This window comes from Lepidochelys kempii, chromosome 2 (genome assembly GCF_965140265.1).
Source record: "Lepidochelys kempii isolate rLepKem1 chromosome 2, rLepKem1.hap2, whole genome shotgun sequence".
Classification (NCBI taxonomy): Eukaryota; Metazoa; Chordata; order Testudines; family Cheloniidae; genus Lepidochelys; species Lepidochelys kempii.
In genome coordinates, this window is record NC_133257.1 from 167,138,666 (window position 1) to 167,165,157 (window position 26,492).

The window sequence follows — 26,492 nt, forward strand, 5'->3', positions numbered from 1 at the left end:
AAATACCTTTGAGGATTTGGCCTAAGTGACTTACACAGGAAGTCTATCTGAGCAGTGAATTGAACTCAGTCTCTTGTAGCACAGGTTAGCACCCTAACCACTGGACCATCGCCCCTCCCCAGCACAATTCAGTGCCTGAAGAAACCTCTGTGAGAGGGTAGTTCAGTCTCTGCCCGGTCAGTCCTTAGCCACCGCAGAGAATGGTGCCAATTAGTGGCAAGAGTGGTTGTGCTTTTGTGAATTGGGTGCTTGTCCATTGGAAATTGGACTTGAGCCCATTAACACATTTCACATAGGACCATTACAGCCATCCGATGGTAACAATTTTTGGTCATGACTGATCTGGACTGAATTTGAAATGGCAATATAGGGATGAAAGCCTTTATCTTGTTAACTCTCTTGATCCATGCAGTGTCCCCCCCCCAGGCACTGTTTATATATTGCAAAGAAAGTCGTATTTTATATTTATTCTGGAAATCTTTCAGTAGGAAAATTGTGGGTACATGGCACTGTGTTTTTCAGATTGACGAAAGTAGAAACTGTGTATCAATTAAACTTTAGTTGGGGTATATAATCTATTTATTATATCACAACACAAAGTGAAACCAAAATCAAATCTTCTCAAACAAAATAACTTATGTGAGCACACCCTTTTGTAGCATCAGAAATAAAGATATTTTATAGAGATGTAGAATTTTGTCATCACTCACATGTATAATTGAAATCCATGGCCTGTTTCCTCTTACTTACACTTATTTTACATAGACTTAAAATAGACTTGTGTGAGTGTAAGTCTATTGATTTCAATGTAGTGACTGCTAATTCACACAGGAGAAAAATGAGATCAGGGTCAGACTTACGTTTCCGTTATCTAGCTATCACACCAAAGTTTATTTATTACATAAATATTTCTATTATGTACAGAGTTACTCCCATTTATAATCGTATCTTGACCCTACCTGCAGCAGAAACTAAAAACGAGCTATGCAAAATGCATATTTTTTCATTTACATCATGAGGGTTAGGCAAATGTTTACAATTTTTCTTTTGTATTTCTTTATTGTTTTACATTTTCCCCCTTTCTTTCAGTGCCATGTATTATAGTTAGCTATGCCGTCGTGGTGCATGAAAAGGATGTGTGGAATTTCTTTCTAAGCCCAGCCCAGATATTTTCAATTGTTCAAGCCCTTCCAAATTTAAAAATAAGTGATTTGATTTGGTATGGGACACCATTCATATATGTTTAATTTGGTTTTCATTTGCCAGTACTATTGGCATGCCAGGATTTCAGTGCAAGATTAAACTTTTAGTTCATTTTTATTTGGGGGCAGTTGTGAAATGAAATTCTTACTTTTTCTTTCCCTTTCTGCTCCCCACCTCAAAAAGGGGCCCAATCCTCAGAAGCCTCTCTCAAGCCACAAAATGCTGGGCCCTCTCCCACATTTGATGAGCAATGCCTATTTAGCTGTATTCTTTCTTATCTGTTAAATATGAATAAGAAGTTGCCACAGTAGTAACTTGAATGGAATCCTAGTCCTTAAGGGCTGCAATTAGACTTCAGGCACAGCTCTGAGCAACAGGGGCTGGTATGAGCTGCACTTTCCCAGAAGCAGCCCTGGTATGACTCAAAGTACCTCTCAGACATAATTCTTCCCCTTCCTCCTGCTTCCTTTTAAGGAGAGGTAAATTCCTGCTAGCCTATACTAGCCTCAATTACTACCCTCTGCCCCACCTTAGTTTGCACTGGTTCAGCTACTCTGGCCAGTGAATGAGGAGTGGAACCAAAGCTCTGCCCATTCTTCCAGGATGGGATGAACTAAATAATTAACCCTGCTTAATCCCACATGGTTGAATCCAAGATCTGGATAATCTGTGTAGGAGCGAAGGGATGAAGAGTTTAGTTCCTTGTGTGGGTGTGAAGTCAAAGTCCCTCTCTTTATTTACTCTCTGAGCAGCCCAGAGCTTGGGCAATAGAAACAAAGGGGGCAGTTTCACTTTTTGTTTTAGTCAGTTTCACTTTGTGGGTTCTCATGCCCTAACTAGCCCAGGACTGTGTGTGTTTGGGTTCATCAAGCTGCAAAATTGTGGATCCTGGTAAGAGCAGATGGAACTGTGTTTTGAGACGTCTCAGAGGGTGAACTGATAGGATGCGGGAGACAGTGTTGTGTGACTGCTCATCTGTCCCAACAGCTGTCTCAAGTGCCATGCCACAGGATTCTGTTTTGTCATCACTCTTGATTAACCTGTACTAGAGCCTGCTGGAGTAGATAGCTCGGGTAGTTTGGGTTTCAGTGTCATCAAAATGTTGTAAACTCAGTTCTGCATCTTGGGTGAAATCCTGGCTCCATCAAAGTAAATGGTAAGACTCCTACTGAATTCAGTGGGGCCAAGATTCCACCCCTTGTGTTTATCAGCCAGGGGAAGGAGGAGACCCATAGCCACCCTCCATCTAGTGTCCCCAGAGGGCAGCTTCCTGTCATGGCAGGCACACTGCTTTGCATTTCATCTGCTAGCAGCATACCCAGCCATGCAGCCACAGAAAGGTTCTGGTCAGCTGTGCTTTTCTTTCATCTCTTCTTGACAACCTCTTCTCTTGGATGCAGGCGTGACCACAGATCTCCATATCATTGTCACTGCTCTGGATGTGGCAGCACCTGAATATCACTCTCAATGCTTCCATGTAATATGGAGCTGCTGTTCTCAGAGTGGTGTCTCGCTTGTAACACGTTTGCAGTCTGCTGCTAATAGTAGTTCAAGCAGGGGTGAAAGTAAGATAAAAGACTTACCGATACGGGGGCTGGCTCTGGGCCCCTGGAAGGGGCGGGGCCTCAGGCAGAAGGGGTGGGGCTGGGGGGGGTCAGCCTCCCCCAGCCAGTCCTTCCACGCTGCCTGGCCTGTGCCGCCCGGGGCTCTGGCAGCAATTTAAAGGGCCTGGGGCTCCAGCTGCTGCCTTTTAAATCGCCGGGCCTGGGGCAGCTACCCTTTTTGCTTCCCCCTCTGCCCCCAAGCAGCAGCCTGGGGGGAGGGGGGGAGGCAAAAGGGGCAGCGACGTTAAAGCACTGCCGTGGCAGCGCTTTAATATCGGCTGTGTATGGGCTAGTACCGGCAGCCACTTCTTAGCGGCCCACTTTCACCTCTGAGTTCAAGGTGTTGGTATTTAATAAATAAAGCCCTATAAGGGGCATCAGGTCCTGGCCAGCTTACAGACTGCCTCTCTCCTTGCATACTTTTGCAGTGGTTCAGATCAAATGACTTGTTCAAGCTAACAGCCCCAGCAGGTAGGATATTGTCCGTGAACGGCCCTTGGCTCAGAAGCTTGCTTCCCCTGTAGGTCTGACAGGATCTGGGTTTGTTGACTTTTTGGGTGGCACTGTTTGTTTAGACAGGTGTTCCATGTAGCATCACTGAGTTTGATTTTCAGGAGGCTGTTAAATGCTTAAGTTGCCAGTGTGTCCCTTTTTGTTTTGTACAATTGAAAACACAATAATTAATACATGGGCCTAGGAGCACAATAAGCATATTCTAGAAACTGAAACTAACTAACTAAAAGATTTTCACTGACTTTTTTTTTTTTGTTTTTTTAAAGCGTGAACATTTCTATTCTTATTGGTCGTGGTGATGGGAAGGGTTTTTATGATCAGTGTCACTTTAATCCACTGTTTTGTGGCCACAGTAAATCTGTGTAAGGGAGGAGATTATATGTCAATATAGCATTTTCTTTGTTTTTCATCAAATTGTAATTTACTGGCCTGATTTTTTTCACTTATTAGTTTACACTGAACTTTAGTGGTTTATTATTTGTAAAAATGCTTTTATTTCAACTGTCTATATCTAATTAAGAAACAATTAATTACTTTGCCATTTATAGTTGTTAAGAATAACCAAGTGAAAGCTAAATATAGATATCTCTTTGCCTTTTTTATACAAACTTTTATTAAGCAAAACAGCACCAAGAAAATACATAAAAATTCAGATGAAATAGGGAATTTCCTACTAGTGGTTCTGGCATCTAATCATTACGGGATCCTGACACAACACCACTATTGTATTAAGGTTGCCCATTTCATTACTGCTTCATTAATATTTTTAAATAATTTGGTCTGTGTGATTTTTAATGTCTGTTTGAATATGAATTATGAATGAATTATGAATGAATTATAAATGCTGATTAAAAGGATGATTAAATAGTAAAGAGAGGCATCTTTATGTCCTGGCACATCTGATTTCATTTGTTGCAGTGGAACATAGAACATACTGCAAAATCACAGTGATGTATCTGCTCTTTAAAAGTCCAATCCAGCTCACTCTGAAGAAGCCTCTGAGCTACAAAGTTCAAACTTACATTTCAAATGACTTAAACTGGAGGGTTGTTTTATGGTTAATGCTTTGCTTCAGCATATTTTAGACACATGGGTCAGCTTTGCAGTTAGGATCCAAACAAATATAGGTTTGTTTAGAGATGGAGTTTTGATTCAGGCCCTTCTCCAATCTCAGGGTAACTGAAAGTTTGCGCAGACACTGGAAGGTCACTGGTGATTCCTCCATGTAAGTCTACCTTGGAGAACTGCAGTGCTCAGTAATTTGCAAAACTGAGATATAAAACTGGCTTCATGCCATCATGAAAGATCAGAGCAGAATTCAGTAGCTGGAATAAAAGTCCTGTGATTGTTGTTTTTTCTTCGTGATGCCCAGTTTAACCTGCTTTTCTTGTGAACAGACATAGCTAAAGAAGATGACAAACAAGCCTCTTCTCTAAAGAGACCATTTTCGTGAAATAAGGTCACTATTTTTTGACATTTAAAAAATAAATTTAGGCATCAGTTTTTCTGAGACCATTCCACCTTATGTTTCTGGTGCTGCATATTGTGCACACTTATGCAGATGTTACAAGAATATAAAGAGTTGAGTAGCTCAAATTGTATTATTTATTTTTAGAGGGCCAGATTGTGAGTCCTTTGATCACCTTCCCAAGCAGTTACTTATGCGAGCACTGTGACTGCAGTAGCATACTCATGTGACTAACTTGCTCACCACAGTGAGTAAAGTAAAAGATTCACATCTGGCCCTTAGATGTTTTTAAGACAGTGTTCTAGAGCAAAAAGAAAAGGAGTACTTGTGGCACCTTAGAGACTAACCAATTTATTTGAGCATAAAGCTTTCGTGAGCTACAGCTCACTTCATCGGATGCATAAAGTGGAAAATGCAGTGAGGATGTTTTATACACCATGAAAAATGGGTGTTTTATCACTTCAAAAGGTTTTCTCTCCCCCCACCCCACTCTCCTGCTGGTAATAGCTTATCTAAAGTGATCACTCTCCTTACAATGTGTATGATAATCAAGGTGGGCCATTTCCAGCACAAATCCAGGGTTTAACAAGAACGTCTGAGGAACGGTGGGGAGGTAGGAAAAAACAAGGGGAAATAGGTTACCTTGCATAATGACTTAGCCACTCCCAGTCTTTATTCAAGCCGAAGTTAATTGTATCCAATTTGCAAATGAATTCCAATTCAGCCGTCTCTCGTTGGAGTCTGTTTTCGAAGTTTTTTTTGTTGAAGGATAGTCACTTTGAGATCAGAAATGGAGTGACCAGAAAGATTGAAGTGTTCTCCGACTGGTTTATGAATGTTATAATTCTTGACATCTGATTTGTGTCCATTTATTCTTTTATGTAGAGACTGTCCAGTTTGACCAATGTACATGGCAGAGGGGCATTGCTTGCACATGGCATATATCACATTGGTAGATGTGCAGATGAGCGAGCCTCTGATAATGTATCTGATGTGATTAGGCCCTGTGATGGTGTCCCCTGAATAGATATGTGGACACAGTTGGCAACGGGCTTTGTTGCAAGGATAGGTTCCTGGGTTAGTGGTTCTGGTGTGTGGTATGTGGTTGCTGGTGAATATTCGCTTCAGGTTGGGGGGTTGTCTGTAGGCAAGGACTGGCCTGTCTCCCAAGATTTGTGAGAGTGTTGGGTCGTCCTTCAGGATAGGTTGTAGGTCCTTGAGGATGCGTTGGAGAGGTTTTAGTTGGGGGCTGAAGGTGACGGCTAGTGGCGTTCTGTTATTTTCTTTGTTAGGTCTGTCCTGTAGTAGGTGTTTCTCAGTGACGGGTCGGTGGATTGGCACCGATCCCTGAGACCTCCCTGACACAGTTTAGGAAGGCAACAAGCTGGTTCCTGGTATCAGAAGGTTGAAAAACACTGCTCTAGAGCCCCATCCAGCAAAGCCCTTAAGCACATGTTAAACTTTAAGAACAGAAGTAACCTTAATGAAGTCTACTTAGTGAGACTATTCACATGCTTAAAATTAATACACATTGAAGTTACCTCTTAGCTATAAATATCAGTTGCAATAACACAGTTCATTAATCAGCACTTTGCGTAGCTACACTGTATTCCTTATATTTACATACTCCTTCCACAAATGATTAATTGGGCTTGAGAAGAGCAGCTGTAAAAGGAAAAACCCTGTGAAAACATATATAGTAATTATTGCTTATGCTGTTTTTTAAAAAAATAGTGTGAACCTTTCTCGGAATGCATCAGTCTTATCTATCCCAGTTCTCAGCCATTGACACCTGTAGAAACTAATTATTTCATTGCTTTATAGTTATTTGCAAGTAATAAAACTAGAAGTTCCTACTGTTCTCATTCTGCGATAATCCTGTCAAAGTTTGCAGTTGATAATATTAATAACTAGCCTGTATTTCCAAATATACAATTTTAGAATCTCTCTCGTATTTTACTGAGCTGAGTTTTCTTTCACAACCAAGGACTAAATTGTGTTACTGAGGTGTACTGGTTGATAAACTAGGTGAGAGAGTGCAATGTGCATGTGGTAGTGGTTAGGGCATATGGACTTCGGTGGTGCTAGGGAGAGTGCACATGAGCAGACATGCCAAACCTGCAAAAAAACCCTGCAGAAATTGGGTTTGTTTTTGACTTAATTGGCTTGTGAGCTGCTTGTTGATTAGTTTTTGGCTTGTTGTAGCTTGTTGCTGCTTTTTTTTGATCGGCTCTCAGCGAGGAAGGGTAAGGGGGGGACAAGCAGGGGGAAGGGGGGAAGAGAGTCTGGGTGCGCAGCGGGCTCACTACAGTCCCATACTGCATGCTGGAGGAATCTAGTCACATAGAGTGTTTGGGGTTCTTAGGGATTGGCTTGTTTTGGCCTTGTTTTGAAATGGGATTCGCTTGATTTTTGGCTTATTGTGAAAGTCGGGGCGCTTATTTACTGTGTGAAAGTTGGCAACTGCACCTGAGATGTGTAATAAAACATTGCAGTGTGCACTTCTCCTCCTGTGTCCAGAACTACTTAATAGTCAGGGGGTCACAACTCCAGCCATGACTACAACCTGCTTAGAGACTCCACTTTGGGTTTGTCTGCACTACAGAAATTTGCTGCAGATGGGCCTAGTTATGTAGAAGCAAATTAGCTGACATCAGACTACCACAACTTTGCGGTAAGTGTAGAAAAATGTCTGTTACCATGTCAGCTAATTGTGATTTAACATTTGGGTTTTTAGGGTTCAATCTTGTGACTTGTCCAGGTCCACACTGACTGCAAAGTTATGGCCAGCATCATGTCAGCTAAACTGATTCTTCCCAGATGTGTGGTAAAATTGTGTAGGGTGGGGCACCCTTTTGGGCTTCGCTAACAGTGCGAGCTGTACTTGCTGTGATCTAACACAATGCAAGTGGCAATGCTGTGGATGTCTTTCATGTGGGTTTGGTATGGATGGGCGTGGGCTTCTTTTCCCTATCCAGCACCCTGTGCACATGTAACATAAGCTACTTGAGCACATCTATGCAGAGACAGCCACAGTTTGACCCTAACTGGAGGGCAGCAGGTAATGCTTCAGGTGTACTGCAGGATTGAATCTTTCACTTGTATTCCCCCATCAGTTTATCTATAGCCATCTATTGTCTCTTCCATTAGACTGTAAACTCTTTGGGACAGGGACAGTCTTTTTGGGGTGTATTTGCACAGCGGCTAGCATAAAGGGGTTCCTGGTCCATGACTGAGGCTGATATTCACTATGATAACATATATAATAATATGTGTACAAACAGTGACATTTCCTCGGAGTTGTGCTTTGTTTATAGTTTCTTTTGTTTGCCTGAAATCAAATTATACCAATGTCTCAGTGCTTGATCACTGCAAGATTAACGTGTGAGGGTGTGAGTGGAAAGCCAGATGGGATGATCAAAGAGGCAAAAGTCGAAACCAGCGGTGGCGTTTGGGGATGGAACTGGATGTGTCAGGGAGACCGGTAATGGGATACTATGCCTTTCACTGCTAGTTCAGTGGCTCAATGCAGTTCACTTTAATTGGTATCAGATAACAATTACTTGGTGTTAGTGTATGTGAAGTAAGTTGGTAGCCTCAATTCAGCTCTTGGGGGTATGTCCAAACTGCAGTTAAAAACCCGCGGCTGGGTCATGCCAGCTAACTCGGGCTTGGGCTGAGTCTGTTTCATTGCGGAGTAGGCATTCGGGCTTATGCTGGAGCTCAGGTGCTAGGACCCTGCGAGGCAGAAGAGTCTCAGAGCTCAAGCCAGAATGTCTGTACTGCAGTTAAACATTCTCTTTCCTGGAGCCAGGAGAGCTCAGGTCAGCTGGCATGGGCCAGCCGCTGGTGTCTAATTACAGTATATATCCTTACTGGCTGGACATCTACATCACAAAACTCACCCTTATAACTGCTGCTAATAGACACCCTTATGAGCAGTTTCAGCCTCTGTCCTATTGAGTCTTCGGGATAGAATCTTACCCCTAAAGTTGGTTCCTGCCGGTGAGGGTTGAAGCATGATAGCCAGACAGTAAGGTGCAAGCTTGCCTTGGCATTGCTTGTGCTCTACCTGTGTTGTGTGGCTAAACAGAAGAGATTGGTCTGCAGGGCTATTAATTCATCAGCTTTCATCAGCACTAAATTAAAAACAAAACAAGCCAGTGAGAGGAAAATAACGCTTCACCGTGTACAATACAATTGCTTTTATGGACAAGAGTGTCTGTATTTGAATGTGCCCTACACGTCTTCAGTAACAAAATAATACAAGAGAAAAAACTGACAAGCAGAAAAGAGGTACAGCTTCAAAATAATATATTGGTGTTGGGAGCTTGGATATGTTATAACTCTGAATACCACATGTAGCGTCTGGAAGGCAAGTAAAATCATATTAGGGTATCATGTCAAAAATGAGCAATTTACCCCCAGTCCCCAAACAATAAGGCTCTGTTTTTTTTTCTTAACATGCACTCAAGCATGTGTTGTAAATAATTAAATAGTATTCACTACTCACCTGCTGTGCACCTCTGCACTAAGGCAAAACCAATCTAATTCCACATAACACCAGCACAAAGTGCGATCTTCACCACATACTGGTGGTGTGAGTGGGAGCTTGCAGTCCTGTCACAGAGCTGTTGGGTATAAACCTACAGAACTTGTTCAGGCAGCACTCTCACAAACTTCAGTGCGTGCTTTCTGAGTCGTGATTTGGCTCACCAAGTATTCTTTAAAAAAGTTATCCTTGATGCGTTTTAGGGCTTGTTTACACACAATTTTGTGTCACTTTAAATATATTAGTTTAGAAACTGATGTAGCTAAAGCGTACAACTCCCCAGTGTAGATGTGGTCCTATTGGTATAAAAGGCGCTTATATGGCATAACTTACTTCTGTAGTCGGTATTAGGATCCCTGATGGTACCAGGCTCACAAATGTCTAGAGCTTCAGCCTCACTGTCATTCAAGTGAGGGCTCAATACAGGAGAAACTGGATGAAATTCTCTAGTCTGTGTTATACAGGAAGTCAGACTGGTCCCTTTTGAGACTGCAGATTCACAGATTTTAAAACTTTACTCTGGATTTTGTGGGAGCTTTTCACAAACCAAAAAAGCAGCTAGGTGCCCAAATCTCATTGGATTTCAATGGGAGTCTCATTTGTGTCTTTTGAGAATATCCCTCATAAGCTTTTGTTGGGTCCTAAGCAGTGATGAGCTGCCAAAATCTTAACAACAGGTTCCCTCTTCACCCCATGAGGCGGTCGTTGCCCATCCCCAGCCCCCAGGACTCCTGCCCCATCCAACCTCCCCGCGTTCCTTGAAGCCCCCCCCAAAACCCCTGCCCCATCCACCCAGTCCCCTGACTGCCCCTAGAACCGGGCAGGAGGGTTTCATGGGCCACCGTAGTGAGTGCCCACCCCACCCCTTAGAGCCAGAGGCACCTGCCGGGGGGCGAGGTGGGGAGTCCCAGCAGTGCTTACCTGGGGCAGCTCCTAGGAAGCATCCGGCAGGTCCCTGTGGCTCCTAGGGGCAGGGAAGCGTAGCTGGGGGGAGAGCATGGGGAGCGGCCGCTCCCCCACTGATCACATCAAAAGTGGCTCCTTAGGCGCCGACTCCCTGGGTGCTCCGGGGCTGGAGCACCCACGGGGAAACTTGGTGGGTGCAGAGCCTGGCCCCACCCCACGCCTGGCCCTAGCTCACCTCTGCTCCGCCTCCTCCCCTGAACGTGCCGCCTCGCTCTGCTTCTCTGTGCCCCCCACCCCCCACCCAGCTTCCTGCGAATCAGCTGTTCGGCGGGAAGCCAGGGAGGACTGAGAAGCAGGCCGCGGCTTCCCGCTCAGGCCAAGGGTGCAAGGGTGGCGGAGATGATCTGGGGCGGAGAGCGGTTCCCCTGCGCCCCTCCACCTGGGTTACCTGCTGCGGCGCGGGCGGCCCTCCTCGCGTCCCCCCCCCCCCAAGCTCACCTGGGCCTGAGTGGGAAGCCGCCACTTGCTTCTCAGCCTGCCCCGGCTTCCCGCACGAACAGCTGATTCGCGGGAAGCCGGGGGTGGGGGGGTCGGTGGAGAAGCAGAGCGGGGCGGCGCGTTCAGGGGAGGAGGCGGAGCGGAGGTGAGCTGGGGCCGGGGGCAGGGTCTGCTGGTGGGTGCTCTACACCCACCAAATTTTCCTCTTGGGTGCTCCAGGGCTGGAGCATCCTTGAGGTCGGCGCCTAAGGTGCTACTTTTGGCCAGTTAAATTTAGAAGCCCTTTTAGAACTGGCTGTCCCCCGTGGAACAACCAGTTCTAAAAGGGCTTCTAAATTTAACAACCGGTTCTAGCAAACTGGTGTGAACCGGCTCCAACTCACCACTGGTTCTAAACCTGTGCTTTGTGATCAGCCTTCTAGCTTTGTCTTTTGTGTGAAAGCATCAGAATAAAGACAGCAATAGAACAAAAAAGGCACCTTGCAAAGATAAGATAGTGTTTTGAAAAGATAAAGGAAATGGTAATGGAAAGAAAATACCTTGGCCATTGAAGCGTGAAAAGGCTTTTAGAGATGAGCTCTCCATTTTGTATTGCCATCTAATTCCATTCAAAATACCACATTGTCTTATGAACAAAGCACTGTGTGTTATCTCATGCAGGAAATACATTTCCTTAACTAGACAAATATTGTTCAGGGGAAGATGGGCAATAGTTTTTGGGGAGGAAAAAGGCACCTGGTTAAGACAAAAGCAGATAGTAGGTCCTGTGAATGTAGAAAGATGGAATCTACCACAAAGAAACTAACACATACTTATGTACAGATAGAAATGAGAGATACAGACTTTCACTTGAAGACTGGCAGATCATTTTTCATACCTGTCAGATGACTGCTTCCTATTCACTCAAGAATGTAGACACAGTGTTGGTGCAGGAGTCTGAGTCCTGGACAAATGAAAAATATTTAGCAATTATGTAGTACTTTATAAACATTGGGCCTGAACCTGCTATGCTTAGAAGTATTTGGAGTATCTTTCCTATAGCAGAATCAGACCCATTAATTAATTCTAATGGCACCCGTGCAATAAATTATTTTTCCCGTTTTGAGACTGGAAAATTGATGCACAGGGAGGTTAAATTATTTGATTACAGTGAATCTGTGAAAGAGTTAGGATTAGAACTATGGAGTTCCAGACATTTGACTAGATATGCTACATCTCAGCTCAAATCCTGAGTAGATTTTTCATATATACCAAGATGACCCTTGTTTTAAGCTTTCGCCCTTGGCAGGCACTGTATATTTTGAAATTTTACAAAAAGAAATCTATTGATATTCACTCATCCCTGCCGCCCCCCTCCCCCCCGCAACATGCTTATCTGTAAATATTTCCAATTTAAATCTTTCTTGCATTAAAACTAATATTTAAAACACACAAAGCTGCATGGTTTTTCCATCAGTAGAATCAAATCAAAGATCAAAAAGTAAGCTGATAATTATCATTGCTACGCCAGAACCAAATTAATTTTTCCCACCCTGTGCAGGAGGACTTGTTCATACCCTTCAGGGAATCATTATCACCATACCTTTGGGAGCTCTCTGTAAAAAATGTGGCAGCATGTAAAAGCTACGCGTGAAAATGCATATCTATAACTTAAAGAAAGAAAGCTTGAAAAAAATGTAGTTTTATAGCCAAAGCAAAACCCAGAAAGCCAGGTAATTCATAGTTATGGGCTGGGTTTTTTATTGTTGTTGTTTGTTGTTTAAAAGTGTGAAAATGAAGAATTAAAATAACTAAAACAAAATTCACTCTTCCCTGGGCCCTCCCTCAATGGGAACCATTCTGTTAATGGAGGTGTAATTAACCGTTGGAACAATTTATTTAGGGTCGTGGTGGATTCTCTATTACTGACCATTTTTAAATCAAGATGGAATGCTTTTCTTAAAGATATACTCTAGCGATTATCTTGGGGAAGTTCTGTGGCCTGTGTTGTACAGGAGGCAAGACTAGTTGATCAGAATGGTCACTTCTGGCTTTGGAATCTATGAATGTGGGTCTGTGATAAGTATTTCAACTGCTTGTCAAATGTTAAAATTATTTTAATGCAGGAGTGGTACATATGTGCTGTTGGGTAAGACCATAAACTATCTATGCTGAAGACACTAGTGGATTATGAAGCATTCTATGTACATCAGATTAAGTTCCAACGACAATACTCTCTGATTATCCTAAAATCACAAAAATTAACCATACTTCCTTTCCAAAATAGCCTGCGAATGCCCTGGTCACCATATACACATCCTTGGCAGTCCCACCATCAACTTAAGTGGGCAGAAATACTATGCTAGCTTTCTGTGCCAAAAGTATATTTTGCTCGTAACCTTTAAAAGACTGGGATTTTCCAAATGAATATTTGGGAGCATGCGTATATACTGCATGGGGAAGGGCGACAGGCACAAATTCTGCTCTTAGTGAGATCAGGCTAGTGAGCTGCTCAGCTCTTCCTGCACGGTGATGAGTGCTCTTAACTTCTGCGGATGTTGGTGGGTCCTCAGCCTAAGAGCCTGGTAGACGGCTCTGAACACTTTGCAAAAGTAAGCCCATTTACCCTCATGCTTGTTAACATGACCTTTGTGCTAGAGAAAAGACAGAACTCTGGGATTCTCTGTTCAGGATGCTGAAATACACAGGGTCACTGCAGTTATCAGGATATCTAGTCCATGCACTGAGGAAAGCAACCTGTGCGGTACAGTGTCACCACACAAGGTGTGTCTAAGTTTAGTGATATTTCAGGTATGCAGACTGTTTGTTTTGTTTTGTTTTTTGTCATGGGAGTTGGAATGCCAAGGCTGCATCATATTGCACTTTTATTAATAAATAACCAAGAGAGGTATAGGTCCAAAGGGCTTTTGGCTTGTTCTCAGTGCACTGCTATGTCTTGGTGGTGTGAAGAGAAACAAGGGACTACTATTCATCATTTCTGCAGTGCTGCTTCCACTTGCTGTACTATGGAAGAGCTGTTTTTGTTTTTCCCTTTGAGGAATCTAATCTCAAGGAGGCAAATCTGAGATTTAGGATAATGCTGCCAGAGGATTTGTTTATATCACCAAGTTATTTCCTTGCCATATCCATTTTCTTCCATTTAGAATATATTGTTATAAGGAATTTCAGCCTTTCGTAAACAGTGCTATATATCTACGGAGAAATGGAGCACTGTATGTAATAATAGCAACCACTTATTTTTATTTTATCTTGTATTGGGGCACAGAGTGAACCATTCTTATATAACTTACAAACAGGTTGAATCATCCAGGCTAGAAGTGTTCTTGACTGTAATTTTATCAGCAGCCTGGTAGCAGGGATTATCAAGAATCTCACGACTGTTCCGGTGTTTCTTGTGAAAACACTCTTTTGATGTGGAGTTCAAATTAGTCTGGAGAATTGCCAGTGGCCAAAGAAAGGTATGTTATTATTTTTAAATGTTAGGTGCATTAAAATGTGCTTATGGTGTGAAATGTGACTATGTAAAAAATACACCACCTTAATCTACAGATCTGCTCTCTCTGAGCATTAGGTTAGCAACAAAACTAAGCTTTTATGACTGTATACTCCAGTTTGTCCTGCCAGAACGTCATAGGTACGAGAGAGTGAGCTGGATCCCAGTCTGGCTCATATACTCTTGCATCAATAGAATTCCTAGCAAAGTTCTGATGTTGGAGAGGATAGAAGTCTGCAGGACTGCTAGCAGAGGTTATTACCCCAGAGGGGTCATATCTGGGCATACTTGGGTCACGACCATGACCTCGTGTGCATCAATAAGTCAAGTGACTGTAGGGCTGCTTTGCGGGAGTGTACGCTGCATGTTTTATACACATTCAGTAATGGTCACCGGTGAGTATGCAGCCCACCCCCAGCTCTTCTCCAGGCATTAGACCTGGTTTTCCACTGCCGCGTTCTTTGTGTAGTCATAAACAACAGTGCAAAAGGTCTGCAAAGTGGGTTAAAAATATGATCAAATCAAAATGATAGCATTTTTCATTCCCCTTGCATTCCAATTTGCACAGGTATAAGTAGGCTTGGTAGAATTTGTTTTTTAGTTTTCTATAATTTTGACAGATAATATCTGGTTTTAAGTGGGATTTTTTCTTAGATTTAAATTTTCACAGTTAAAGGAAATTATCAGGGGTCGGGGGAGGGTCAGACAGTGGGAAGGGTCACAATTATTTATTGACAGCAGACTTTGAGGTTCAAAAAAGTTAAAGCTTTATCAACCGTTAAAATATAAATTTCAAAATCACATATCAAAATATACATAGCAAATATATAATACTTCAAAAGTCTAAATCGTGGCATTTTGCCCATAAAGTCTTACTTTGTATAACTGTAAATTTTTACTGTTTTAATGGAAAAAAAATTCGGCAGTTTGTATGTGTACGGTGAAATCAACATTTACCAATGAAAATCAAATCCACCCAAGTCTAGGTATAAATTACATGAGGCAGTAGGTCATCAGCTCCAGCGTGTCTGTTCCTGTCTTACTGTGCATTGGAAAATAACAGGCAGCTTCATGTTGTTCAGAACTGAATATCCCTTTTACTTTCTCTCTCTCTCAGTTCCATTACCATCTTCTCTCAGCTTTCTGTTCCTAATCGCTTCTTCCTCTTCTTAAATTTCTGACTTTTTCAGTGTCACAGCTTTCTCAGTCTTCCTCTTGCTTTCTATTCAGTCTTCTCTCCACTTCCATTGGTCCCTCATAGAGTTGCAACTGCAAGTAAGTGACAGTAAAAGTCCGAATGTCCCTGGAGTCCAGAAAACTCACCTTGCTCCTTCCTCCCTGCTCCAGTTTCCTTTCTGCATCAGTAATACAGAATGAGAGACTGACCTAACACAGAAGAACAGCTCAAGAAATCAGGACTTGTTTGATTTTTGAGCAGCCACGTCCCTGTGAATCATTGTGTTTGAGCCAGTGTGTAGCTATAAATGTTTGTGCAATTGTCTTACTAGAAAAGGGTTGGCAAACTTTTGGCTGGGTCAGGGGTGCAGGCTTTGGGCAGCACTTACCTCGAGCAGCTCCCGGAAGCAGCAGCATGTCCCCCCTACAGCTCCTATGCAGAGGAGCAGCCAGACAGCTCTGCGCGCCGCCCCATCCGCAAGTGCTTCCCTGCAGCTCCCATTGGCTGTGGTTCCAGGCCAATGGGAGCTGCGGGGGCAGCACTTGGGGCAGGGGCAGCGTACAGAGCCCCCTGGCTGCCCCTACATGTAGTAGCCGGAGGGAGGACATGCCGCCGCTTCTGGGAGTTGTGCGGCGTCATGGCACATACAGAGCGGAGCAAGTCCCCAACCCCTTTCCCTGGCTGGATCGCCAGAGCAGGGCAAGCCCCAGACCCTGCTCCCCGGTGGGAGCTTGAGGGCCAGATTAAAATGTCTGAAGGTCCGGATGTGGCCCCCAGGCTGTAGTTTGCCAACCCTTGTACTAGTATATGGAGCCAGGGCAGGAACTGAATCATTAACAATCATCTGATTTATTTACTTCTCAATTTACTAAGCTGATTTATATTTAAATAGGTTAGTTCTACCTGATCTGCACTGATGCCATTGTACTACTCTTTCTTCCTCTTAAATAGTAGCTGTCTGTGGGCGATATTTATTGCCTGCATAGGCATGGAGTAAAGGAAGCACTGTCCCATAGCTGTATCATGGGTAATATCATAGCATTCTGGTGACCATCTCATCCTATGGGCATTTTCAGGATAAAGAACAATTTTCAGGCATTATATTGGATTTCTCAGACTGAAGCTTGTCATGGGAATTGTCAGTCTAGATGCAGATGGTGTCAGTCAGATTTTTTGCTAGCTTTGGGGTCCCAACTATTAGGTGTGAGGCAGCTGTTCTGCACCGTACCACCAACATACTTCCGCTTCCAAGCCTGTATGTTTGGCCAAGGAAGGATTACTCCAGCATAAGGGTGAGCCAAGATGGTGTACAGCTGATGTAGGGGCTTCTGTGTCATGCACCCTGGTTTAATTTAAATCTTTTATCCTGAATCCAGTTGTGTCCTTGGTTGATCTTCTGGCTCAGGCTCATAGTCCTTTTTTGGCACTCTATCTGTAAGGAGGCTACATCCCTTTGGGATTTGCCATGATGATAAAGGTCAAGGTCTTACTCAGTGTTAAGCTTCCCAGAGTTTGATCTCTCTCCGTCTCTCCCTGCTCCCTTTTCTAACTAATTCACATCTCTATGATATGCCTTTTTTGGTGTGTTCTGGGCCTTTTCTAGGTTTCTGCTCCATATGTATTATGTAGCAGGAGAGCTCACCCAAATCGGGGCGGGGAGAAGAAGAAAAATCCCTGAATCTGGATCACCGTTTTTTGTTGTTTTTTTTTTGTTTGGTTTTTTTTTTGTAAATTAGTGTGATCAACATTGCACTGCTTTCCCATCTATGTTATCTTAAAATCTGATGTAAGCAGGGCATGACTCTAATGAGACTGGGTCATTAGGATACTAGTTATCAGAACCGATTTTCTTAAATATATGCACAGTATGAGGTCAGCTACTCCTATTGCATTAACGTTTATATGGTATTTATCATGTGTCTGCCTGGCTACCTACAAACAAATGAGAAAGTAAAAGTTGACTTTGTGTGGAACTTCCTCTGTTATTAAGGATGTTTGTTGTTTGATGCAAGTTGGTGCAGCTGTATCTCAAAAATCATGTAACCTGTTTCTGGAGAATGATGGGTTGATGTCAGGGTGTATCCACAGAGCTATACTCTCCTGGTGTAAAGAGCCACCATTCACATGATACTGTATGAACCATCTCTTATTTTTCCAAGGTATGCCAGTGTTCAGTGCAACGGCTTCTTGCTCAGCAGAGGAGGAGATGCTGTCTCATGTGTTACAGTTCCTAACCCTCCTTTCTTATGCTTAGAGATGCACTACTCTCCTGTGTAACAAGACACTGTCCTCAAGCAGCTTGCGCTAACGTTTAAATATAAATTGATTTGGGGGGTGATCAAAATCCAGGTCTTGACCTGGATCCATGTTTGGCGGTTTGAGCCCATTTCCCATCGCCCTGCACTATATACAATAGCACGATACCTAGGCTAAATCATTTGAAAATAATTAGGTTCCAATGATGATGCTCAGTGAACACAGTTGAATTTACTTCTGCATCTCTTTTTCTTATTATTATTGTCAGTATGTTCTACTATCCAACTGTATTTTCATATTTATCATTTGAAGCCTAAATTTAATTCAACTGGAGTCTATTGGAAGTTTCATTAAAATTGCTTTTTTTCATCTTTTCTGGTAAATATGACAAAATCAAAAGGAATATGCCTGAGGAAGGAGTGAGAAAGGACTGAAGTACTTGGCTCCATGAATAATGAACAGTTAGTAATGTGTTTTGATGTGGTGTCATTGTGGAATTTGACCATTAGTTTGCCCAAAGATCATTTAGAGCCAAATGATGCTCTCATTGAAGTCCATGCAAGTAGGACCAGGCCCTAAACCCCAAAACTAATAAGATAGCACAGCAGCTGTTATAACAGTCACTGGTATTTCTGTTGAATTAGGGCCTGTTTCCAAGCCTGCCAAAGTAAATAGGAGTCTTCCTACTGGCTTCACTGGGCTTTGGATCCACCTCTTTCATACACAAAATCATAAACATATAATGTTACTGTATGTGGATTATTTAAATGACCCAAAATAACTTTGAGTGAGGTTTTTCCTCCATATTTACCTCACTTATGCCTTTGTATTAGGATTCCAGGTTGATGTGTTTCATGTTACCTGTTTACCATCTCTGTATTTTGTAGGCACACCTTTATCACCCAAAGTGGAAACAATTTACTCCATTTAATGCTCTATTTTATTAAATTTTGTGGATATACAGAGAAGGAAAATAGCTGTGAAGAATGAATAGATATCAGTTCAGAGAGGAGAGAATATATGATACAGGAATGAATAGATCAAATTCTTCAGCCTGCTGGAAGTCAGACTAGATGATCCTGATAGTCCCTTTTGTCCTTTAAAAATCTATGAATGACAAGAGGGGCAAAGTTCAATGAGGGAGAGAGATCAGCTGTTTATCATTCATTGTTACGTTGCATTGTTAAAGGTTAGGTTATGGGTATCGTTGTCTTATTTATTATATTGCATTAATTGTACTAGACATGTCCTTGTTCCGCTCAATTTACTGCACAAATGATGAATGGACAATGGAGTGTTTAGAGAAATTGAAACAGAGACATTGATAGGGAGTATCTCCTCACTTCTGATTCTTTAAGGACTTGATCCTGATGGGGCCTGAGCACCCTCAGCTCTTACTGACTTCCATGGGAATTCACGGTGCTCAGCACCTCACAGATTTGAGACCTTAATAAGTAAGCTTCTCTGGAACTAACGCTTCCCATGTCTTGGGGCACAGTTGTGCTCTGTCCTGCTCAAGTGCACAAGGTGTGGAGGGGAGAAAGTATAGGCCTAACTTTGCTCCCAGCTGTGAAAAAGCTGTGCAGAGCATGGGAATGATCTGCATTTTATATATATATATATATATATATATATGTGGGTTTAATGGATTTGTTTGCTTGTTAAGAGTTAAAATTAGTTCTGCTTAGATTTTGGGTTGCAGAGAAAAAGGTAGTAAGTGCAGAGAAACTTAATTTCCTGGTACTCAAGTGCACAATACTGTGTATCCACTATTGGGAGACCATAGCCAACTCTTTCTGGAGAAATGCATAAATCACTTTGCATCAGCTGCAGGGTTCCAAGTCAGACAAAGGAAGTTTTATCCATTCGAAAGACCCTTTGTTTAAGATTTCAAGGTCTGCTTGCGAGCTGAGGTGGGAGACTTATTGTGGGTGCGTCAGAATGTTAGGGAGGCAGCAGTTAGAGGGGGCAGCCTGTCTCGCCCAGCCCCAGTGCTGGGGGTGTGCCTGGATTAAGTGGAACTTGTCTAAACTGGCAGGGAAAGGCTGGGTTTGAGTAAGAAATACCCATCTAGGTTTTTATTGTTTTAATCCTGTTTCTCTCTACTTGTTAAATTTCTATAGCTCAATAAACCGTACTTGTTCTTGAAGAAGCTCTCATGTGTCACGGTAAGTCATTTTGATGACAAACTCCCAGAGAGAATTCTGTAGCTGGGCCCAACCCCAGCTGGGCTGGCTGAGGTAATCAGGGTGTTGTAGCCTGGTGATCCCATCTATAGAAGTGTGAACCATCAAGTTCCACTCTGGGATAAGTGCAGGCAGAGGCCTATCACTTGGAAAGAGTGGCCAGGGAGAGACAAGGGAAGAGAGATCAAAGGTGCTGTTCACCCGTGAACTGTAAGAGAAGCCAATGGGATTTTTACCATTGACTTCAATGAGAGCAGAGTTAGGCCTATACTGATCGCTTTTGAAAAGCCCACCCTTTGTGATACACTGAATACACAGGAATAACATTTGTGCCATGGAGATGTGTGATGATCAAACAGTGCAGAGCATTTTGGGAGAGGTCAGAAACAGGTGGTGATAATCTTGGGATGATGTGCACAACAGATTCCATGTTATTTTAAAGAAAAAGCTGTAAAAATAAAATAGAACTGTAGATATAAAAAGTTCCATGATAAAGAGAAATAACTTCCACTGTAGGAGCTGTTATAAATGACCTAAGATAAGGGAAATGCTTCCTTTCCCCTGATAACACATGCTTGCACTTCTCATCAAAGGAAGTAAATTTGAAATCACTAACTCTCTACTTCTTTTTATTTCTTAAGGAGAAAAATGAAGGCTCGAGCTCCCCCTCCACCAAGTCAATCTCTTGCTGCAAGTCAAATTCAGGGTGAACAGAAGTCAGTCACAGAGCTGGGAGTAATCCCTGATCAGAGCCTGGTGACCATGAAAGAAAATCTGATAAACAGGACAGTGGACTTCACAGTCGTTTTACCAAGTGGTGTGGAACAGAAGAGCAATGTACATGGGAGGTAAGGCACTAATCAGCTCTGTCATCCTGGAACCTCCCTTCACCAATATCTTGCATTTTTAATAGGTAAACTCACCTTTCTCAGTATTGATGGAGTTTGTCTCTTTTTCACCCTTCCCTGTAGGACTGTTAGTTAGAGAGAAAATTATAACATCAATGGGCTTGATTATGTCCCCTAGAGCTATGCTGATCTCATCCATCCCAAATGGAAGAGGAATTCTGCAGCCATTGTTCCCCCATTTTCCCCAGGACCCCTCAGAGGATCTGTAGAAAGAGGACATGGGTAGTCCTTCCACAGTTCTATGGAGCTGTGGGAGACAAATAATAGTGTCTTAGGCTGTAGCACATTTCTGTAGCCCCCAGCTACAATGGGGATTCCCCTTTACAGGGATCCTGGTGAGAAACACTATCTGTGAGGGCCCCGGCAGTGTGGCTGTATTGGAACCAGTCAGCTAGGGCACAGATGAGCATGTGCCACTGGGAAGCAGAGCCGATGTGGATGTACATGGCCTTTATCTTCACTAAGCCCCAAGAAATGAGTCCATGTATATCTCGGAGATCTGCTGGGTTTCTACGGGGAAGCAGAGAAAGCAGCCTCCTGGTGTGTGAAAGTGGCAAGAGAATAAAGGCAGGGGAATAAGAATCCTGTCACCAATGAATAAAGATTGGGGAGAAACATTTCTGAGGAGACTGCTGAGGTAGTTTCTTCCTCTGGACCCCCTCTAATGGAATTTGCTATGGAAGGAGGGATGTGGCCCATTAATAATACTTTAAAAGCAAAAAGAAAAGGCGTACTTGTGGCACCTTAGAGACTAACCAATTTATTTGAGCATAAGCTTTCGTGAGCTACAGCATCCGATGAAGTGAGCTGTAGCTCACGAAAGCTCATGCTCAAATAAATTGGTTAGTCTCTAAGGTGCCACAAGTACTCCTTTTCTTTTTGAAAATGAAAGAAGAGGCCTAGAAAACGGAACAGATTCAGAAAATGAAGAATCGTTGGCCAAAAAGTGCAGATATTTCATCAGCAAACCCGAACAAGCTCTGAGTGTCATGCAAAGCATACTAGCCATGACAGGCCTAGTGATCAAGGAAATTATTTTCCTTCCAAAAACAAATTTGCAAAAGCACTACAATTATAAAGGGCCCTATTGTGATCTTTTGTAGGGGGGGCAGAAAGGTGAATGAAAAAGGAAACTACATTTAGTAGCTATATGCGCTTGAACAGGGTATTGGAATTTATAGCTGCCTTTGATTTTCATGGATGTTTGTTATCCCTACCATGGCTAGTGCTAATATTTTATATATTGATCCAGTCATTTGATTTGTGTACCCAAGGGTGGCAGGGGATATTGGAAATACACCAAAAGTTGCTAGGTGCTGGATTTAGCCTTTGAAAGTTAGCTGAAAATGTAGCATCATCTATAATCAGACTGTTCCCCATAGGTTAATTATTTATGGAAGCTGAAGTGTATCCCAGCAAGGGTGTGAAATAAATTATGTTCAATGAGCCAAGTAATGCATTGCCATGGATCTGTGTGGAGAACTCCTACTGGTGACTATGAACATAGGGAAGTAACATCACAGGGCTGAGGAAATTGGCTCTAGGTTAGGATTGATCAAACTTTCAAAGATTTGAAGGTTGAAAGTAGTTGAGAGAAATGCCTAAAAGTTCAGCTTCTTTCTGAATTTTATGTGAACTATCTTAACTTCTCAAGTCTGCAAAATTGGGTTGGGAGACTCGCAATAACAATTCCAGTTTTTGCATTTCCATTTCTAGACCTACTTGAAACAAGAAAGTGAAAAGACTTTTAAAAGTAAAAATGTAATGGAGGAAGAAGTTTTATGAAAATTTTTAATTTGGGTTCAGTTATAGTTTGAGACACACATCTGAGCCAGTTCTTATTTTAATCAATCTTATTTTAATCAGTTACATCTGTTTCAAATGGTATCATAAGACTTTGCATGTTGATCAGTACATAACAGCCAATGAGGATAGAATCAAAGATAGATTTTTAAAGCAGCAGGCCGTAACTTCATCAAACTTCAATTTCCCTCCTGCTCTGCCTGACTAGTGCAGGGATAGAGCAGAGATGATGTGTGTCGGGGGGGACGTGCGGTTCATGTGCCTCCCCCCAGATTTCTGCCAGGGTTTGCTTGCTGGGCCGCTTACCTGTGTGACAGCTCCCAGGGCTGGCAAACTGAAAGCTGTGGCCTTGTGAAGAGGCAGCAGCAAATAGGTGGGAGCTGCAGGGAGAGCCACTACTTTCACTGCTGCCTCTCCCTGCGGAGTGAACACCTGGGAGCTGCAAGGAGGGGCTGCTGAGAGTGGGGTGAAGGCGTGACTCAAGCTGTTGGGAGTGGGGCAAACCTTTAAATTGTGCCCCCCTCACGATCAGCAGGTTACAGTCGTCTCTGTCGAAAGAAGAGAGGCCATCCCCATGTTCTTCTTCAAGTAGTGTCCTTATGGGTGCTCCACTTTAGGTGTCTGTGTGCCCCTGCACTTCTAATCGGAGATTTTTGGTAGCAGTGTCCCCTTGAGCCCCCGCAAGTGCTCTCCCTCCCTCCTGGTCTGCCTGGAGGCTATTTAGCACTTCAGGGGTGAACCCCCCTTACTTCCTTCTCTACCAAGTTTGACCCAAGGAGCAGTTGTCGCTTCCTTATCTGTGTCATTAGTGTAACCCTTCTGCCTGTCAGAGTTGGCAGCAACAAGGGCCGGGTTCAATATCTAGGGGATCCATTCCAATAACACAATGCAAACCGGCTCGAGCCCCCACCCAGTGGCCTGGGACAAATATATACCACCCCTGCTGGGCGCCTCCAAGAGGCAATACTTCCCCTCTCGCAAGCACATAGTCTGAGTGTAGCAAAAAGCCTTTTAATAACACAGAGAAACAATGTGGCATTATGTTGGGGAAACACCACCAACAGGATTCATAACACAACCCATGAGCAAAAACCCACCCCAAGCAAATTGGGGCATGCCCCTTTCCCTTTGGTTCTTGACTCCGGCAACCCCAAATCACCCAAAGTCCCAAAAGTCCAATGACCCAAAAGTCTCTGTCCCTGGTCAGGGCAGCCCCAGAGTTCGAAAGCTTATCTGTGGAGCTTTAACTCCCAACCTGGGTGGAGATGGGACGGGGGTAAGAGGCACCTTACATGATCTGAAGCTGACCGCCCCACAGCTCCATAGGCCTCCGCTCCGCTCCACCAGCCGCCCCACGAACTCCTTCGCTCAGCTCCGCTCCGCGGCCCACAAGCAGCTCCCGCCGTCCCACGAACTGCTCCACCAGCCAGTCCACAAACTGCTCCGCGTCCCACCAGCAGCTCCCGCCGTCCTACGCACTGCTCCACCAGCCTGTCCACAAGGCACTCCAGCCGTCCCGCAAACTGCTCCACAATAGATCTTCAGGCTCCCCCACTACTTAACACAACGCTCAGTGATTTCAGCTCTTAGTCAGTTCAGCTCTTTGGTGAATTCAGCTTGTAGTAGGGGAGCCTCAGTGCTGGTGCACTATTAGCCCAAAGTGAGCTCAGCGGCCTGTAACTAGACTCCTAATGGAATCAAAATTGGCTCTGATATTCCACAGTGGAGAGAGGAGGAAGTGCAATTAGCACTCACCAAGGGGCCCATACCACCAAGTATTAATACTTGTCCCCAGCCTCTCTCCATTCACAGAGTTTTAAAACCCATGACCCTTGCCTAGCAAGTGCTACTTAGTTGATGGTGAGTCCCTCCATCATAACAAAAGGCCAAGTACAGTTCCAAGCACAGTTCCCATAATCAGGGTAATAACAATTTATTCTTCCTGCCCCAATAACAGAGACACTGGGGATCCCACAGCAGCCAAAGTGACCATTTGGGCAGCTATGGCCTCATTCTAGGCGGGTGGGTGTGCCTATGCAAATGAGATAGGCCCCTGAAGTTCTTTTCCACAACTTGCCACACCTCACCGCCAGATGTCAGGGTGGAGTTCATCCTGACACTGCTTACATTAGCATAAGTAGTGTTTGGTTTGTTACCTTTGTTCTCCCTAAAAGTACTCAGGCTAGTGTTCTGTTTTATTTTGTTTTATTTTATTCCTTTGGCTTAAAAAGAAAAGAGAAAAAGGAAAAGAACTTCACTTTCCTTCCCTGTCTGGGGGCATCTCTCCCCCCCCGCCCCCGGGCATCTAGTAGACACATAATTATTTTCTTTTTCAGTTTTTTTTAAAAAAAGGCTCTTCTGCATATTCCTCCCTGCTAGAGGATGACACCCCCTGCCCAGGGGCTTGCCTGGCTCTCTCTGCTCCAATCGGTGCCTCTCCTGCCAGGAGTCAGTTCCTGTAATGGCCAGACACTCACTGTGCCTGGGAGACCCTCACAGAAGTGCTTTACCTGCCACACCTAAAACTGCAGCCTCACGGGAGCTGGGAGCTGAAGTAAAAATTCCCCCCTGTAGAGAAAACACTTCAGTCTGCAGGGGACCCCGGATCACCCCCGGAGCCTTCACTTCAAAAGGGGTCGAGTGGTGAAGAGAGAGAGAGAAGAAGAAAAAGAAGCCACCGGCAGACTCCCCCTGGAAAGACTCCTCCGAGCAACTGGCCAGCCAGAGGGGTGTTCCCCAGTGCGGCCATCTCGGCAGGGACCCCCGAGTAGCTGGCCAGCCTGTGGGACGCCCCAGAGCCACCACCTCAGTAGGACAATACCAGCAGAGGAACCTCCTGCTGCGAGCTCAGGGCAGGGAAGCTCTGGAAGCTGAAACCTGAGAAGGGGCTTCCTGCTGTGAGCTCTGCCCTGCTCTGAGCTCTGCTCTCCCCACCCACAAGGGGCTTCTGTGAGCTCTGTGCTGCTCTGAGTTCTACTCTGGGCCCCGAGAGGGCACAGTTACCGTACCAGCCATGCTAAAAGAGCGACCCAGAGAAGCCCTGCTGTCAGCTCTGCTTCAGCACCCAGACACCAGAGGCTTCCACCATCATGCTCTGAGACAAGGGTACAGTCCCCTAAGGAGAGGGGACAGTTACCGTACCATCTCTAAAAGAGCGGCATAGAGAAACCCTTTAGTACCAGATGCAACAAAACTCCCATCTAGGAAGCGTTCTGAACCTTCCCAACCATTGATACCGACTACAGACACTCCTCTGGGGTTCCGGATGAGCCCATGGTAACACAGGTGGTCTGATACTCTGGAGACCTGTTCCCTCAGTACCCAGGGAGAGACAATTACCATACCATCTCTAAAAAAGTGGCATCAACAAACTTTTTGTACTGGGCAAAATTCTCATTTAGAGAGTGCTCTGCCCAACTATCGGTACTGAGAATGTACCACAGACCCTCCTCTATGGTACCAAATGAACCCATGGTACTGCATTAGCTCCGGTACCCTGGAGACCTGGTGATTGGGGAAGAACCACAATCCCCATTACTTGGTACCAGGACCCCAGTATCGAGCACACCTCGGCACCCAGAATCGCTCCTAGCACTGGCCGTATACTGCCAATACCCCAGTCAGTGGCACCCTTACCCACTGATGAATCTGACACTGGCCAGGAGGAAATCATTCCCTGGCTCCTCAAGGTGGCCCACCACCACACTACAAGGGTCATCCCCAATTCCATCACGCCAACAGCCCATGCCTGCCTTCCTGCCTCTCCCTCCCAAGGCCATATTGTAACTCTAGGGGTATTACATACACATGGCGCGACCATCTCCGGTGTCTCTCGGGGAGAGTCCACCAGATGGTTTGCTACAGCCTGGCACCTGAGGGCAGGAGAGCACCTGAGCCAGGACAGGAGAAAGCTTTTTCAGAACAG

At 44.1% G+C, this 26,492-nt stretch overlaps 1 protein-coding gene across 4 annotated transcripts in view; it reads left to right on the forward strand.

Annotated features, from left to right (window-relative positions):
- Window positions 1-26,492, forward strand: part of COBL (cordon-bleu WH2 repeat protein) — a 233,717-nt gene that overhangs the window by 50,586 nt on the left and 156,639 nt on the right. For 3 of the 4 annotated variants that reach the window (XM_073332702.1, XM_073332705.1, XM_073332704.1), the window contains exon 2: window positions 20,498-20,704. In XM_073332702.1, the coding sequence (XP_073188803.1) occupies window positions 20,498-20,704 (207 nt within the window). Of the gene's footprint in view, window positions 1-13,692; window positions 14,203-20,497; window positions 20,705-26,492 lie in introns of those variants that run through there. The other variant, XM_073332703.1, reaches the window with a different exon arrangement.